An 18,411-nucleotide genomic window follows, 5' to 3' on the forward strand; every position below is an offset into this window, starting at 1 on the left:
TATCATAGGGATATATGTGTGCCTATGTTTATAGCAGCACAATTTGTGATAGCCAAATCTTGGAAGCAACCAAGATGCCCATCACCTGAGGAGTGGTTGAAGAAGATGTGGTATTTTTACACAATGAAGTATTTCTCAGCTATAAATAATGATAAACTCGAAGCCTTCATTTTGAAGTGGATGCCACTTGAAGATATACTCATAAGTGAAATAAACCAGACATACATTTGTAAATATCATATAGTTTCTTTAGTATAAGAAATCAAAAGAAGCAATACAAATAGAGAGGTATAACACAAGTAAAAGGAAAGCAGGAACTTGAGGACTAACTAATTAAGAGAGGGAAAGGGGAAGAGCTAGGAAACATGACAGTGACAAGTCATACAGTTATATGTAGAGGATGAGCAAGGCAATGATACTGAGAATCTTCAGAAGATTTTTGAATCTAGCAGTTAATTGGAAAGATTCTCAGCTTGACTAACTATATATACTGATACCTGTGAACTAAGCCACTGCACTGAAGATGGTAATCTGTAATAATAGTTTCATGCTTGGAGTGCCTGTCATTCTGGTCTTCTGAATATCAGCTGCTTGTCATGACATGCCAGTTGCTGCTATGATGTCTCTTGGGTAGATGGTTGTTGAATAAGAAAGGGGTGGTGAATGAAAGCAAGAGACAGGAAAAGGAATATTGTGGCACTGTCCTGCTTCAAGGTTGTATATGGTGAGATTTTTGGACTCATGTGTAAACATAAGAAGTATATAATTCTTTATGCTTATTTTAAAAAATATATTGTAATGCTAAAATGTTTTTTCATCATATTCTGTAGGGACTTAAAGTTCAACATATCAATACTTGATGAAAAATACCTGTTCCATGTTCTGCCTAAAATGTTTGATATTCAGACAGATAGTGAGGGTAAGCTTAACAGCCCATGTTGTATGCTAATAACAATAAGCTTGTCTTCTGAGTGGTTAACAACCTAAGTTTGCAGACCAAAATTAGAGAAAAAGGAGGGCCGCAAGAAAAGCCAACATTTTGGCCCTAGCCTTCTAAGGTAAATTAAGACTCAGGACATATGAGAACTTGTACTGTAATGTCATGTAACTCAGTAGTGTCCCAAATTTTCTGATCAAGGAGATTATGGGGCCAAAGAGCAAAGTGATCGATGATGTAGAGTGTGCCTAAGGAGAGTCACTTGGAGAGAAAACTTTCTCTCAGGCTTTCACAGAGAGCACATTGGCCAACCAATGGCCGTGACTCATCCACATGGCTGACACTGTCAAAGGTTCTACAATCTGAGGTACAGGATCTCAGGATAAATCCTGAGGGGATTTCACTGACCTTATCAGATCCAAAAGCTACAACTCTTGTTGTATAGGTCCTGCTTTACCTTGGTCTTAACCATCCTGCAGAAATGTATAAAAACGAAGTATAAGAAGTAAAGCCATGGTGTTATGTTGAGCTGCAGGGGACTCAGGTCAACAGTTTCTGACACTGCCTTTGAAGCGGAAGACCCAATACTATTATGGGCTAGTGGACTCTTTTAGAATATTTTGCTGAGTTAACACACCTATAATATTCAATTAATGGAACTTAAGAAAAAAAAAGGGGGGATACCAATGAATGTCCATTTTGTATCTGTGTATTCAAAATGGTTAGGATAGATATATAGTTACATTCTCTTAATGAATAGAGGGATTTGTTTTAATAGTGTTTGTAAATAGGATATCATGTCCACATCTTGTACAGCAATTAACCACTAGGAAGAATGTATGCAATGTGTTAATTATTGAAACTGTCCTACCAATTTGATTTGAAACTGTCTCTTTGCTATTTGTTTATCAATAAAATTATGGAAAAATGTATTTAGTACGGGGTCCACACAGTCTCACTACTGAGATCTGACTGGTAGTGATCCTCCTCCCTTTTAGCCTCCTAAGAGCTGGGATTATAGGCAAGCACCACCACGCCCCATCTCAGTCCCTGACTCAGCATGCCCCACATGCAGCACGGGCACTCCAGGCTGGAGGCTTTAGCCCCTGATCCCTGCATCTGCCTAAGCAGGCACTTTAATCTGCTGAGCTATGTGGCCCGCTCTTCAGCTTTCTTTTTCCATTTCCCCATGATTATGAAATTCTTATTTTGTTCTTTCTTTCTGTCTGTCTGTCTGTCTGTCTGATATAATACTAGTTTCATTTCTTTTCATCTAATCTTAAATTTGACACAAAATTAGACAGTTTATATAGAAGCAGTCATCAATTGAGTGCTTAATCATAAGGGGAAGATTAAGAATGAATTTGTATCATTACCTATCTAACTAAATCAAAGAGATTAAAAAGATGCATCACTTGTTTACTGGCAGGTAGCACACTTTTTTACAGAGCTGTACAATAGAAAACTCTATAATTTATTAGAGCATAGTTATATTTATGATGTTTACAAGCATCAGCAAAGTGCCCTCAAATGGACCAAGAATTGCACTTTTGGTTTTTTGTGTCAAAAACAACAATGCAAGGTCTGGCCAAATAGCTCAGCAGATTAAGGACCTGCAAGCAGGTCCAGGGGCCGGGGGTTCAATCCCTAGACCTGCCCTGCCAACCCCTCCACCGGGGTGCACTGAGACTGTAATTAAGGCTGGGCGTGGTGGTGCGCGCCTGTAATCCCAGCTCTCGGGAGGCTGTAAACAGGCGGAGCACTATGAGTCCTATCTAGTAGTAAGACCCTGAACGCCCTGTAGAGCCTTCCTTAAAATACAGGGAAAAAAATAATGCAAAGTATTCTAATAATTGTTCTTGCAGCCACATGAATTTATACTGACCTAACCAAATCCTCGAAGCTATAATGTTCCTAAGGCAAAAGCACCTGCATCCTGACAATCAGACTTTTCTTCTTCCTTGAGGAAACCGACTATTTGTTCCCTTTACTTTTCCACATATATTGTTTTCTAAAACACCTTGTAAGAAAATGCAGCGTAACTGCAACCAGGCTGATGATTCCGGGAGACAATCACGACCCCTCTGCAACCCTGCCCACGCCATTTGCACTAGCCTAACTGAGAACGTGGAAGTGTTTCTTTTGTCTATGAAAAGAAGAAGCGCAGTGCATGACAAGGGATCTGCAGATTCAAACAAATGCAGTCGTAAAGGAAGATTAAAGAAGAAAATTCCCCTTCTTAGCATAACTTCATGTCTCTTTCAGTTTTTTTTTTTTTTCAGATTTTGCTGCAGATCCTGCCTGAACAAAGCTTGATACGAAAAAGGAGCTTTCTAGTGAGGTCACAGCTGCCAGCGCTGCCTGTGCTGCAGGGCAGGAATCCACTATGAGCTTCTGCGATCATGATTTCTGTGGGAGTGAGGTTGGTTCCTGTGGCATCTCACTCCTTATTACTTTAATACGTGGAAGTGAAACTTGTTTATCCAGCATATACAACGTACTGAAGGATAGGGCTTGCGTGATTGTTGCTGGGTGAGATTCTAGCAAAGAAAGCTTCCCAAGTAACTGAGTGTTCCTTTCGGAAACGCGAATAGTACCGCTGGGTCTTGCCTTGCATGAAAGCAGGGCCTGCTGCTCACATCTGCAAGCGAGGCACCTCCACGCTTTCCTCTCCTTATCAATCACAACTTGTGCCTTTGCAAGCTACTGAGGACTAGACTGGCAAATGGTAGACTCTGCCCTGGGAGAGAGAATGTGTCAAGAAGAAAATTAACTAAATTCGTGCAGCTTAAGGAGTGTATGTTTTCGCTCCCTTCAGCCTTCAGAATTTCACCCTGCACGAATGTGTATTTCGGCTTCCGCTTTTGCCCTTCACCCAGTTTTGCTCATCTGGAATTACTCGCTAGTTTCTAAATGTTTTCAGATTTTCCCTTTACAGTTTTCTTTTGTTCCTGTTCTGGCCTCTCCCTATCTTTTTCAGTACCTAGGTAAAAGCAATGCATTTTTAATTTTTTTTTTTTTCCCATGAAACACTCTAGACTTGTTTGACTAGACTGAGCCATTCAGTCTCTGGGGACTTGATACATTTTGTCATATATCTGCATCTGTAGTTGTCACATGGTTCTACAATTATTTATCTGTGCTTTGGTTCTCCTCCCTGAGTGAGAGCATTCTTTGCAGGGACCACGTTTTGCTTTTCTCTGCGTGGTCCTGCAGTGCCTAGACCAACGCCCAGCACGTAGCTGCCGAATGAACAGAGGTGACGCTGGGTTCCCAGTCGTCTCGCCTACCACAGGGGACTCATTCCTGCTGCCAGCCTGTGTGCTACTTACTCCTTGCCTAGGCGACACCCATGATCAAAGCTGTGGTCCCCGGTTGTCAGGCCTCTCCCAGAGTGATTCCTCCATGTCTCTGCTGCGACGGTTGCTTTCTCTTTGCGCTTTCTTTTCATCTATTCTAGCTCTCACAGTTTCATATTTTTTATATTTGAGATTTCTTTGGCTGGTTTTGATGTGAAACATTTGGCCAGATATGCATTAGCCAGTAATGAAAATGATTCAACCAGTTATGGGATGCAGAGGCAAACTTAAAAATTTTTAAAAATCCTTCATTTAGTGTCTTTTGGGCAATGAAAGCAGGAAAGATTGAAATTTAGATTGATTTGGTACAATTCCTAGTGTTTGAGAAGTATAAGAATTAATTGCTATCATCTTGTTCAGTGAAATTCTGTATCGCTTCTAATTTTTTGGTAATGGCTTATAAAATTACCTTTTATTCTCTTAAAAACAGAAATGCACCAAAATTTTTAAATCCGGACTCTGGGGATAAAATACCTCTAGTTAGTGTTGTCATGTGTTTGACAATTTGTCAGAAAGTCTACCCAAGACCTACAATGTCCCATAGACAGTGCTAGACAGGGAGGCACCTTGGGCTTAGAATAAGTGAATTGCAACCAAGTTCACGACTCACGTCTCAGGTGCTAATGATCACATGTAGGCTTGAGAGGAATGTTCTTCTCTTTCTAATTGGTCTACTCCCGAGGTAGGGTTATTGGTTTCCTCTGGCAATTCAATAAACATCAGAGATGTCAATTATGGCTTTGAGGCATGCTTTTTATTAATTTGCAAACAGTGTCGGTCACTAGTTTTGCCAATTATCTGAGATTCACACTATGTCTAGTTGGACCCTGATATTCCTTTTCACACAGTGAAAGTGGCAATATCGTTGGAAGGGCTGCCAATTAAATCTGAGATCTGTGATCGGGAAGCAGTTTGAGGCATCTGTCAGCCAATTGCAGAATCATTTTCTCTTGTTTTGTACTATAAGTTCAATCATTATCATGTTATTCTGATATTTAGTTCGATACCTGGGATACATCCATCATGTGTCCTGGGGTCAATCCAGTCCTAGTTTTCTATCTAATGCCTCTGACTTCACCAATTATTTATAATAATTGTAGCAAAATCCCTGAGGCAGTAGATCCTTATTTACTTGCTATGCAGTGTATTTCTAAAAAAGATAACATTTTCAGCAAACAGTTTTGACTTCCATCTTAACTAAGACTTACTAGTCAGAGTAGAAAGCCTGTCTGTTTTACTTAACACATAGTGCACATGTGTGTGTATGTGTCGAAGTACCTGATGCCCAAAGTTAAGGAAGGAAAGGTTTAGTTCGCTTACAGTTTGTGGAGACCGCAGTGCATAATCTGCTGGCTCCAACGCAGAGTGGAACATAGCAGAGGGGCAACAGTGTATCACACAGGAAGACAACAAAAATGACAAGATGAGGCATTGGGGACAAGGCTCTTTCTGCTCCTTTTATTTCATCCAGACTGCTGGGATTCGGGTCAGTCCGTTCAGTGGGCTGATCCAACTACCAGAAGTCTTAACTTAGCAGTAAACCGTGAATCAACCACAAACTCTAGATTCAGTGACCTCCATAAATCACCATCTATGTGCAAGAGACTTTGTGGAACACCCAGACACAAAATGTAAGAGTGTGTGTATATACATGTGTGTGTGGTGGGTACCCAACAAATACTGAAGGATAAAGAATACTAGAAAAGTCACCTGAGTGAAGTTTTGCTTTTTGCCTCTTTCTCAAAACATAACCCCTGGGTAAAATAATATATTGTTTAACAACCAAGCACAACACCAGAGAAATTTCACTGAAAACAGCATTATTGATTTTTAGAGCAAGTAGGGACTTCTAAGATCATCTCAGCTCAATTTTCTTATTTAAAGTTAAGAGAATAGAAGGAGTGAATTGACATTTATTTTTTAAATAAACAGTGGAAAATTTCTTATCCATCCCTCAGACAGTAAAAAAAAAAAATCCTCCCCCTTTTTTTTGGAAATGCTCATAATTTGTGTTAGCAGTCCCAGAGGATCAGAGCTGGGGGCCCCTGAGAGGAGGGTTTCACTGACACTAACCAAAAATCTAAAACCGGACTCTAATATGTGCAATTTCCTGTGGGGAGACATGTACGAGCATTCCCTTGCCTTCAGTGCTATTTTTCAAGTGATTTGTGAGAGTGGTGGTGGTGGTGGTGGTGGTGGTGGTGGTGGTGGTGGTGGTGTGTGTGTGTGTGTGTGTGTGTGTGTGTGTGTGTGGTGTTGGAGATTGAACCAGGCTTTCCCCCTGAGCTACATTCCCAGCTCTTTTTAGAATTTTGAGCTAAGTCTCTTTAAATGTCTAAGCTTCCCAAGCTGGGCTCAGACTTGTGATCCTCCTGCCTCAACTTCCCAGAGTGTAAGGATTAGAGTCATGGGCCACCGGGTCAAGCTCACAGACTTTTTGATTCCAGAAAGATAGTTACGGTCAAGTGTGTTATTGCACTTGGCTGCCCGGTTAAACAGGTGCGTCAAAGTCCAATATTTCACTGTCCAGTTGAAAAGGTGTTAGGTAGACTCCCTAGCAACTCTGCAAGCATCAAATAGTATTTAAAAATAATAGATAAGTATAAAATAAAATAAAATATGAACTAGACTACTATAAATTATTTATTTTCCATTTATGTATTTGCTACAGGTTCTCACTACACAGCTTGGACTTGTAATGATCCTCCTGTTTTCAGCTTCCTCAGCACTGGGATTATAGGCATCTGCCACCACACCTGGACTCGTCCCCAGCTCAGTCCGCTGTGGGAGCAGGGCCGGCGTGGCTACAGGGCCAGGAATTGAACCCTAGTCACTGTGCTTGACAAAGTAGGCACTTAGCCTGCTGAAGTCATCTTGCCGGCCCTATAACTGATGCATTTCATTTCTATTGGTTTATTTATTTTTGCATTTCAGGGAAGGGTCTACAGGGGGTTCAGAATCTCACTGCTCAGATTGGACTCGTAGTGATCCGCCTGTTGACAGCCTCCCAACAGCTGGGATTACAGGCTCGCGCCACCATGCCCAGTTTCAAAACTGATGCATTTTAAGAGGAAGAAAATTGTGTGGGATAAAAGATCCTACCTAAAATAGAGTTTGCAGTATTTTTTAATGAAGCTCATAAGATTATTTTAAGTAACCGTAGAGATTATCAATAATCACAAATTCAATAAAAATTAATAAATATTTTGGTTTTATTAAATTCCTTTATGCAGATGAATAAATCACATTTTTCCATTAAATTTACTTTTTAAATTTAATTGAAACATTTTTTTTTTTTTTTGATACAGGGTGTCACTACAGAGCTTGGACTCATAGTGGCCCTGCTGTTTCAGCTTCTCCAGTGCTGGGATTATAGGTGTGCACCACAATGCCCGATTACAGGGCCCTCACAGCGTACCTGGGCTTCCTGCAGTACTGGGGATAGAACTCAGGACCTTGCGCTTGCAAGGCAGGAGCTCATGCTGTTGAGCTGTATTCCCAGCCCTCTTTTCCATTAAATTTAGAAAGCCAAAAATACAATTTGGTTACAGTTGATACATTTCTATTGTAGGCTCAGTGGGTATTATTTACATAAAGTACATTTTTTTTTTTTTTTAGTCTTGCCATTTAGGGTAAAATATCAAAATGCTTTAAAATACATTTTTAAATACTTGTTCAAAAGACAAAATTACAATACATTTAAAGATCTTAGTCTGCTTTAAGATTCTAGAATTGACGGGCCGGCCAAATAGCTCAGTGGAATAAAGCGCCTGCTTAGGTAGAGTGCAGGGCCTGGGATTCGATCCGTGGCACCACAATCTTATGCGGACCCCACCCCCAGGGCCCACTGAGACAGCGATGGAGACTGGGCATGGAGGCGCGCGCCTGTAATCCCAGTGCTTGGGAGGCTGAAAACAGGAGGATCACTATGAGTCTGATCTGTGTAGTGAGACCTGAACACCCTGCAGACCATGAATAAAATGGAATATTCTAGAATTGGGCCCCTCAGAAGCCCCAGAACCATAACAGGCTCAGTGATCTCTGAGACTGCAAGTTGGTTGGGCAGCATTTGTGTACAGAATCGGAAGTGACAGGGGGTGGTTTAATTGGTTACAGCTTGCTGTTTGGCCTTGTTTGAAAGAGCTGACTGCCTGCGACTGTCTGAGGCTCAGCTGCCGTCGCCGACGACACTCAGCTCTTTGTACACAGGCTCTTTGTACACAGGCTGCAGCCTCCTGGAGCTGCAGAGGCCGCCTCAGGCCTACATTTAATTTACTCTCCTGATGCCCGTGTGTTGAGATGTCTGAATGAGTACATGGCTAACTGCTTTTGAAAACAGCAGTACATTGATAAGAATTAATTAGCTCATGGCATGAAATATTTTGGGAAACACATATAGAAGATGAAATGCCTCTCTGACACTAGTTGTCCATTATATTCAAAGAATGTTGTGTGAGCGCTTTCTATTATATTTTTGCAAATTGATACAAATTGAAATGTCAAGGACGTAATTATTGACAGCCTGCCACCACAATGCGAAGCAGGCCTATCCTTCTAGAAACTTCACAATACACCCCCTGGTGTCTATGGTATTAATTTCACCATCTTCTGAGAAAGGAATGACTTTTTCAAAGTATTTTCCCTGATGTAGATCACTTAGCATTTAACTATTTAATTTTTAAATGCATTTGAGTGATTTTAATCAAGGGAATAACTAAGCATCATTATGGGGTACAAGTGATACTGTGGCACGTGTTGATAGTGTCTTGATTAATTCAGGGCATTTAGGCCTTTGTCATCTCAAATATTTATTATTTCCTCGTGATGAGGACATTGAAAAGACTCTTCTACCTATTTTGAATTGCATGATATAACATTGTCAACTCTAACCATTCTCTGAGTGTAAACTCCAGAGCTTTTCTCCTCTGCGGGTGACAGAGGTCTGACCCAGCTCTCCCTGACCCCTTCTCTTCCCTTCCTGGTCTCTAATAAATACTTTCTGAAAGACACTTTGGTTGATTTGCTGAAATTGCTTTCTGTTGTTAACTTACAAAAGAGGATTTTCGAAACACATGGCTCTTGTTGAAAATCAAGTATGCACAAATCTTCAGAGTCTGGATTAACTCTTGTGTTTGGACAAGTCAAGAGTACAATGAATAATCTTAGTTCATGCACAAAGACATTTTGCTATTATGTGTTTGTTTCTTCTTTGTAAGCATCTTTTTGGTCTAGGTCGTATACTACAAGTAACTACTTTGAAGACAGCAATACACAGGGGATTAACTACTGTTATTCTGTCATAATTTTTGTTGGGACTTTTTTTTCATAAAATAAAAAAGTCTTTAAAGAGGAGTATTAAAAATGATTTCACTTAGAGCTGTGAGGAATTAAAACACAGGTAATGAAAATCATGTTCAGAATTTTAAAAAAGCCTTTCTTGAGGAGGAGGGAAGCTTTATAGGACATCGGGAGTACGTGATTTTCTCCCAGTACAGTAGAGCCTTGTTATACTATGAGATGTCTACCTGAGAGGGGATTGTAGGGACATAAGTCTATTATTATTGATGTTACCCCCTGTAAGCCATGATAGGAAGAAAAGCTTTTAAAATTCAGCCAAGTTTTGAAAATGATTTTAATTTGAAGTTTTAAAATATTTTCAAAATGCCCCCCCAAACAAGAAGCCCCAGGCCCCTCGCAGGAGCTCATTGACAGCTTATTCAGAGGTTTTCTCACACCCCCGAGTATGCTGATTTTCTTCTTAGAAACAAGCTAAGCCTCTGTGATGAGTCTCTAAGATCTGGGCACTGTGTGGCTCGCCCCAGGCACAGTCCCTGAGGCAGGGATGCTGAGTAGAGGGTCTTTCTGAGCCTTGTACAACCTCTGACAGGAACTTGGCAACCCAGGCAGCACTTAGACCTGGCCGCGCTGCAGGATTTATCATGAGTTATTTACAAAGCTTCAGATGTTAGGGTCAGAGGACTCAGACTCTCCGTGCACGGTGAGTGTGGGGGGAGAACGGGCCTTGACGACCAAGTAACTGCATCACTTAGGGAAGAGGAGAGTTTCCTTCTTCCAAGGTTCTGTACTTACCCATTAAAAGTGTTTCTATATCCCTAAAAGCTACACGCTTCATATTTGGTTTGCACTCACTCAGAAATAAACCTGAGAGACATGTAGGCTTCCGACTAACATTTGCAAAAATAACAAGTGTAGCAGTTTTTATTTTTTGCTTTATCTTACTCAAAAGAATAACAGGCAGTAAATGCTCTGGTGGTGCAGCCTCACTTCCCACTGGAGAGATGCTGCGCACTTTGTGATTAGTGAGTGACTGCGACACACGCTCAGATGTAGTTATGAAGTCTTAAGATACCTAGTCCGCTGCCTGTAGGTATTGGGGAGAATTTCGGAAACATATTTTGGCTTTGGGTTTTATTACTGGGTACTGAAGCAATTCTGATCAATCGATCTCAAGCCTGACAAGTGGTTCACTACAAATAAAAAATCTATAACCATATGTACCAAGTAAATCCAACATTAGATCACTGTATCCTCTAGTCAACTTGCAGAAAAGGATGAGCGGATGTCTGGCACACCACTAGATGGCGCACATTCACCACACTTCTGGCAGAAGGCAGCTTTAAACCTTTATGGTGATATGCAGGTTCAGGGAGATGGTAGAAGTTACTATTGTTGGATGGTATTTTCCCGTCATTGAACACAATGACAAAACTGTTTTATGTCTTCTTGCCTACTTTAAATCAAATCAATAAATATTTATTGAAAGCTTTATTAAAGGGTATTTCCTTTGTAAAGACAGCTGAAAATCAGCTTTATCATGGTGGCTAAATTATTTATTGAAAATACCTAGTAAGAAAGATGCTGTGCCCAGTATCCCGCTTGATTCTCTTCTATTTCATTGCTCTCCAAATTTCTATTTCTATTCCTTATACAGCTACTTCTGAAAGGCACATATTTTGAAACTGTCTCATACTTTGAGAGAACAGCCTAGCCTTCAGAATTAATATTTCTGAAAACAGAAGTCCAAGAGTTCTCGATGTGTCACCCAGGGTCCTTTGCTTGGCTGTAGTTTACAGCTGTCTGAGAAATGATGCTTTTAAATTCACTGAGAACCAAGATTCCAAATGGACTCTGCTGACACAATATGATTGAGTCCTGGAGGTTAATCGGATCGAATGCTCAAACATCACACTCAAATCTAACAGGTGGAAAGAAAACACCCATCCAGACACATCAGGTAAAGGGCAGCGCCTGTAACGTGAACTATAGACCAGTAATGAGTGAAATGGAGGACTTACCTGCTCCAGTATGTTTTGCAGCCTCTCTATCTCACAATCTATTACAAACTTCTTTTCTTGTCTTCTATCAAGTTCTTCTAAAAGTTGCCTGTAGCTGACGTCATTAAAATTTTCCACACATATAGCACTGACATGCCAACCATTCTGTCCTGCCTTTTCCATGATTGCTTGAAGTATTGAGTAGCCTATTAGGGGGAGAGACAGAGTGATCAGAAAGATGCTTCGATTTCCCTTTAATCACTTATGCAACCTACATCCATATTTTTATGTTCTGAAATATATACCGATTGCTTTGAAATTGAGAAATCTGACTGAGTATTTCAGAGTCATTTGTTCTTTCTTTCTTTTTTTTTTTAAATGCAGGGTAACAAAATCTCTTCAGCCACTGAGTGAAGTAGCAAACCATCGCTTATGTAAGCTCTCAAAATCTCTCTACTGGAGCTTACCCTATTGTCCTAGGCACATTGTCGATAAGCTAAACTAAAAACAAAGTCTACCACCACCCGTAGTAAAGAACAATTCTGAAACCCTTTCTGTTGTCTTACTTCCTGGGCAGAATTCACTTCGAACAATGGCTTTTGATTTCCCCTTGAGTGAGGCAATCATAGATCAGGTTCTGTTATGAAAGAGAAGAAATGGCTCAATGATATTGATTAAGGACCCACTATTGTCAGAGCCTCATTGATGACGCGGCCAGTTCTAAACTTGAAAGGTGTTTTTTCACAAACACTTTCTTTCTTTGCTGGAGAAAGAATGGTGTGGCCTGAGGTGAATTAAATAACAGCTAGGTAAGGCACTGAGAGCCCAACGTAAGGCTGAGGAGAAGGCATTCAAATAGACAAAAGCAACTGAGTTGTGGAAAGCGTAGTGACCATTACTTAAGGTGAGGTGTTGACTCAAGGAAAGCATTAGTTACATCTGGATGGGAGAAGGAACAATAGCACAGACGGGAACCCGTTTGAATTAAGGCTGGAAAGCTGAGGAGCAAGCGAGCTTGCCAGAGGTGGGACTGACCACTAGGTAAAGAAAGGACAGGCTCTGTCCTGTGCTTGGCCCAGACCCCTCTGCCTGTGGAAGAGACGCTGTCCGGGCCTGAGACCCTGGGTTAAGGAAGGAGTCTGCGAGAGGGCAATCCCAGCACTCAGAATACCTCTTCATACCGACACTCTCCTGATATTGCCCTGCTTTTTCCAGCTCTGAGTTTTCAATTGTAATGTGAGAGAAGAAAAGAAAAAAGATCCTTTGACTTTATAAATAGCCTTTAAATAAGGGTTGCTTGGGCTCAAAGCCTGCAAGCCAGTAGTTTTTCATTTTATAGCATAACTGGTATAAACAAAATATACTAGTCCTATTTAAGGAAGTTTAATGTGTATTTGAGCTAAATCTGTAGTAACTGCCTGCATGTCCTTTCTCACTAGGTTGTAGAATCAGGAAAGAGATCTAGGCAGATTGAAACTAAGTAATTAAAATGAATACACAACTTCCAAGATAACATATTTGGTTTTATGATTGGCATTTGAGCTTCTCAGGTTCGGAGATTTTGATTTGAGGTATGTTTTCTGTGCGTCAGTTTCAAACCTTGCGATGCTTAGGTAATAAATATCGACAGATGGATCTGGTGTGGAGATCATATTTGAAATATAAATTACCTGATATTCTGCCAAGTGGAATACTGTGGCAGTCAGGATTCATTTTTATCTAAGTGAAAAAAAAAAAATCCCCAAAGAGGCAGAGAGAGGGCATGTTAATTACTCTATAATTATTCTGGTATATCTGCTGCTTCCGTTAGTCTTTCCTTTGTAATGAATGCCAGTAATTATCTTCTTAAATCATACCTAAATCTAGACTCCTCACCCCCCCATACCTGCCTGGAAGTCGGGGCTCTTTTCTCTGCTTGCTACGCAGGTCACAGGCACAATGCAGGCAGGAACCCCTTTAGAACACTCGGATGCCTTCACCCCTCATTTGTTCTGGCCTTGGGATCCGCACAGTGATGCTCACTGAAGCCAGATTCTCTTTATTTCATTTGGACTCTTATACACAAATGTGTCATTTGACTTAAAAAGGCCACTAAAATGCCGGTTGGCACCTTACTGTGTACTTTTCTCCTTTTACATGCCAACACAGCAAAATAATTCTAGGACATCTGTTTGTTTGATTGTTTTTAAAAGGACAAATGAAGGACCATATACTGTGAAATGTCTTTGGGCTCTATAGGATCAATCCACGGCTTGGCTCTGATCTCTAGAGATTAGGGTTTTGGGCACCTTGTGGCTGCCAGTCCCATCAGTACCAGGCACCCACGTTGCTATTCTCCTGCTGACCCGACCTTCACAGGAGTACAGAATACACCTTCTGATGGAATAAATATACGTCCCCACTTGCAGAACAATATTGACAGATTTATGCTACTAAAACAAAATCGTAATTCAAGTGCAGCATTTCATTAGCCGATTGCTCAGACTCACACAGGAAGCTGGAATTGAAGAGACAGGAGCCTAGAACACAATCTTTGTTAAATGTCAAACAAATTTGGCTACCTAAAAAGCCACATGAATCGCAGTCAGAAATAAATGGCGCAGTCCTGGTGCAGGGTAAAGGACACACAGTTGCAGTCTCAGGGCCTTGCCGAAGCATCCTCTTCTGTCAGCTGCGCTTGATTTACCACGCTGCCTTATTCACCGCTGCTCAGGTGTATGCGTCTGATTTACCTGCCTACATAACTGGGGAGATATTACAACTAGGAGAAAATGTGGCTCTTGAATGTATGATTATGTAACTTCGTGGTTATATAAACTAGAAAATTGCAATTCAGGTGATTATTTCTCCTCCTGGGTATGACTTATATCTCTTGATGATTAATAATCTGCGACATAATATTTTTAATCAAAGGTAAATGCTGCAGGTTTAGGTGAATATCATAGAGCTGGCAGGAATTCAGTATGGTAAAGAATGTTTTAAACCTTGCTTCTATGTGGGCAGCTGACGTTATAATTCAATATAATTCACTGAAAAACAAGGCTAGAAGATACATTCAAATAAATAAAGACATGATTACTGCCATTATACAGAATTTACTATATGGCAAAGCTTGACAGGCAATTGGCTATTACGCAAAATACTCAATACTCTCGATGAAAACTTTAAAGGAATAAAAATGTACTTTAGAATAGTATGGAGAGTGTATCATAAACATGATCAGATTATTGGATTACAATAAATAACCAAAGTCTTCTCTATATTTATCGAAGGATACTATCGGGTATACATGAAAAATTTTTTTAATGTTGTACTATACAATGATACTACAATTCTGTTAACCAGAATTATAGTAAGGCAAGCAATCCAAAGCTCCTGCCCGCTCACACAGCAGCATTTCTGACGTCATCTGTGGACAATGACCTCTTCTGGACGATTAGCACCTCAGAGATGCTGCTGCAATCCATACAAGTGGGGCTTGTTTACCTGACATTCTTTTTCTGCAGCACTTATTGGATTCAACTCTGTACACAGAGCAGAAGGGACAGAAGCACCTGAAACTCAGGCCGGGGAGGAGACCACTTTGCAATGGCAGGAGTTGTCCACAGGCCACAAAGATTTCACGTGTATGAGGACTGAAAAGTGTCTGCTGCATTCTTCAGTGAAAAGGTTACAGGGATGCTCAACATGAGCAGAAAACGGAAAGTTGAATATAGAAGTTCTATTTCTGAGGAATGGGGAATTGAAGAGAAAATGGAAAGAGCAGAGTTACAAAAGCAAGGGAGAAATATTAGCAGGGTAACAAAGCCGGGAGGTGAAGCATACACTGTTCTGATTAACATGGAAGAGAGGAACATCCGGGGCATGGAGCTAATGTGGGAAAGCGAAAACTGAGTCCTGTGGGGCACTGCTGAGCCTGGAAAGAACAAGCAACCGAGGAAGAGAGCTGCAGCTTTCATCTGCTCAAACTAAAGCTGCCTTCCTTGGTCTCAAAAATTGCTACACAGATATCTACTACTATATCATCATTTTCTCTTGTCTGGTTCAAAACTAGAGTATGTGAGAAAAAAAAATACATGAATATATGGAAATCTTCATGTGGCATACTGATCTGAGTTATGTATATAGAGAAGACTCTGCTATCTTCGCTATACTGAGTGTCAGCATACTGGAGCGCTATGGTGGATTTAGTGACCATTCCGTTTGCTTCTTGCTAACACAGCTTAGTATTGAAATGACACGTTCAAAGGAGGCAGTGTAGACCAAGGTCTCTATGACACATTCAAAGGATGCAGTGTAGACCAAGGTCTCAGGACACAGAAGGAAGAACCAGTATCGTAGCTCACGCACCACATCTGCAGCTGCAACTACAGCATTTATCCACACCAGCCTGCATAACAGGGATAGGGAAATAAGCAATGAGGTGATCTTTTAGGGCCTCGATTTTCCCTAAGGCCCCTTATACTTTCTGGCAGTAAATTTGCTGTCTCCTGACCCCTATTCTGCACTGTTTCTAGATGATAGCTTACAAAGGAATCTGAGTCTTTATTTCTTTAAAGCCAAAATATTGTAGTAGCTTGCAAATTGTTCTCCATTAGTAATTCCCCCCTTCATTCAAACCAGTGAAAGTTGAGCCTGGTCATATAGACAGCCAGAATAAATACATTTTCTCCTTTCATATTCTGAGGGACATTGCTCAGCGAGCAAGCTTTGGCTGGTACGTTGTGTGAAAGCTTCAGGGGCTATTCCTCAAAAGACTGCAGGAGTATGCCTTTTATCTTGCTGCCTGAATGTAAACTGCACCTCTTAACATCAAGGCTACGAATGATGAATGACTGGATCCAGGGAACCTGGCTTCCTGAAACAGGCTGCTATTCCCCGATCACCTATGCAGACTTTCAGAAGACTGAAGGAAACCCATTATCTTGACTTAACCGTTGGTGTGGGCTTATCAGTTTTCAGTCAGGTGTCAGTGAGGTCCGTCTTGATTTACAAGGCACATACCAAGTATTCATTACAGATTCAAGGCAGTAAGCCCTTCCTCCCAAGAAGGCCCAATTGTTATTCTATTGTCTTTTGTAATAACCATAGAATTTTATCCCAGCACTGTGAAGGACCAGGTCCATTAATTCACATGTTCATTGGTTTACGTAGCAACTATATTGATCTTTATATTCAGAAATTCTAATTATGGGGGCTGGAGAGACAGCTTAGTAGTCTGAGCACCTGCCTCACAACTGCAAGGACCTGGGTTTGATCCTCAGTGCCATATGCTTTGCCAGCCCAGGAACTCTGGGTGGGCTCTGCTGGCCACTGAAACTGGGCATGGTGGTACATGCCTGTAATCCCAGCGCTGGGGAGGATGAAAAGGGAGGATCACTACAAGTCTGAGCTGCATAGTGAAACCCTGTACCAAATACATTAAAAAAAAAAAAAAAGAACTTCAAAAACTCTATTTTTCTGTGTGTATTTGGAAGCAGAGCATACGGGTGGAAAATCAGTGAGGTCTGTAGAATAAGTTTCTAAGCCTAGAGAGAGACATAGGCGAGGGACCGACTCTGTATCATTTTAAGGAATTTGGACTTCTCTGGGACATTCAGAAGACAGTGACAATGTAGAATGACACCATTATAACTGAAGTGCTATAGGTCACAAAGAAAGAGAAAACCCATTTAGGAAGGTGTACTGCAGTAATATGGATGAGGGGTAATGCGAGCTGGATTGGGGCTCATTCAGAGAAGGGAGAACAGGCTCTAGATTAAAAGAATAGGATGAATTGGCCTTATGACTGGGGTAGAAAGGAGGATCAGGGCGTAACCCCCTTTGTCCTTCTGGTGCCATTCAGCTTGGCTTTTCAGTTGCACTCCTCTGTGTTTTCTGGACCCAGAAGAGGAACCTGCTTTTCTAGTTCGATAGCAGATGTCAGTTGGCTTCTTATGAAAAAGTTCTTATGGACACCTCCTTTGTCACCCAAAGTAGTATGATAAATTCTGATTCAGATTGGAGAAATCCCTCTTCTCCTGTACTATAGGGATCTAAAGATCTCTCTAGAGACTCTGAATGTTCTGTAGGAGTATAGATTTCTTCTCAAGTTTCCCTTCAACATTTTATCTGTTTATGCCATGGACCTTTATCAATGTCTTTTTACAATATAAGGCGATCTATTTTTATTAAGTCAGACAGTCTTGAAAGACTAATATCTTAATCAAAATAAATATCCATAAGTTCTATAGTTATTATTTTACCCATACAGTGGCTATCATATTACGTAAAATCCACAATTTTTTTTATGTCACACAATAAAAAATTACCTAAAATGTATAAAAATTCAGCCTTGTATCCTCATAAGTATAATAACATTTGTACATGAATAGGCATTCAAACAATTGGTTTTGAATCAAGCTTTTAAAGTACTGAAGACATAATTTTGAGTATCAAAGCTACTCAATGCGTCAGTACATTGGAAATGAAAGGGTTAGCAGGGAAACAATGTCTCCCAAGAGGAGTTCATGGCATGAGAGCCCGGGAACACTGACACGGTCCTTGGAGTGAAGGCAATTTGCTGAATGACGACGCCAAGGAAGAAGGGATTGCCCTGAAAGACAAAGTGACAGGAGCAGGAGGCTGGAGGAATGCGTAGCGAATCATTAGTACTTGTAGTCAGTACAGCACTTGGCTGGGGTAGTGGATTCACAAGTCACATGACGCTTGATCACACTTCACATCTTCAATGGCCCCAAAGCTCGCGTGTGGAAGCTGAGTGGACCGCGGGTCAGCTTCCTCTACCAATGAGTTCATAGTTCAGTGTGTTGTTAGGAAG

The 18,411-nt window shown here is 40.9% G+C and overlaps 1 protein-coding gene across 5 annotated transcripts in view; it reads right to left on the minus strand.

Moving 5' to 3' along the window:
- Positions 1-18,411, minus strand: part of Gria4 (glutamate ionotropic receptor AMPA type subunit 4) — a 391,757-nt gene that overhangs the window by 115,771 nt on the left and 257,575 nt on the right. For all 5 annotated transcript variants that reach the window (XM_023709510.1, XM_004626135.2, XM_004626136.2 and 2 more), the window contains exon 5: positions 11,613-11,797. In XM_023709510.1, coding sequence (XP_023565278.1) covers positions 11,613-11,797 — 185 coding nt within the window. The remainder of the gene's footprint in view (positions 1-11,612; positions 11,798-18,411) is intronic.

Source organism: Octodon degus, unplaced genomic scaffold (genome assembly GCF_000260255.1).
Source record: "Octodon degus isolate 3935 unplaced genomic scaffold, OctDeg1.0 scaffold00012, whole genome shotgun sequence".
NCBI lineage: Eukaryota > Metazoa > Chordata > Mammalia > Rodentia > Octodontidae > Octodon > Octodon degus.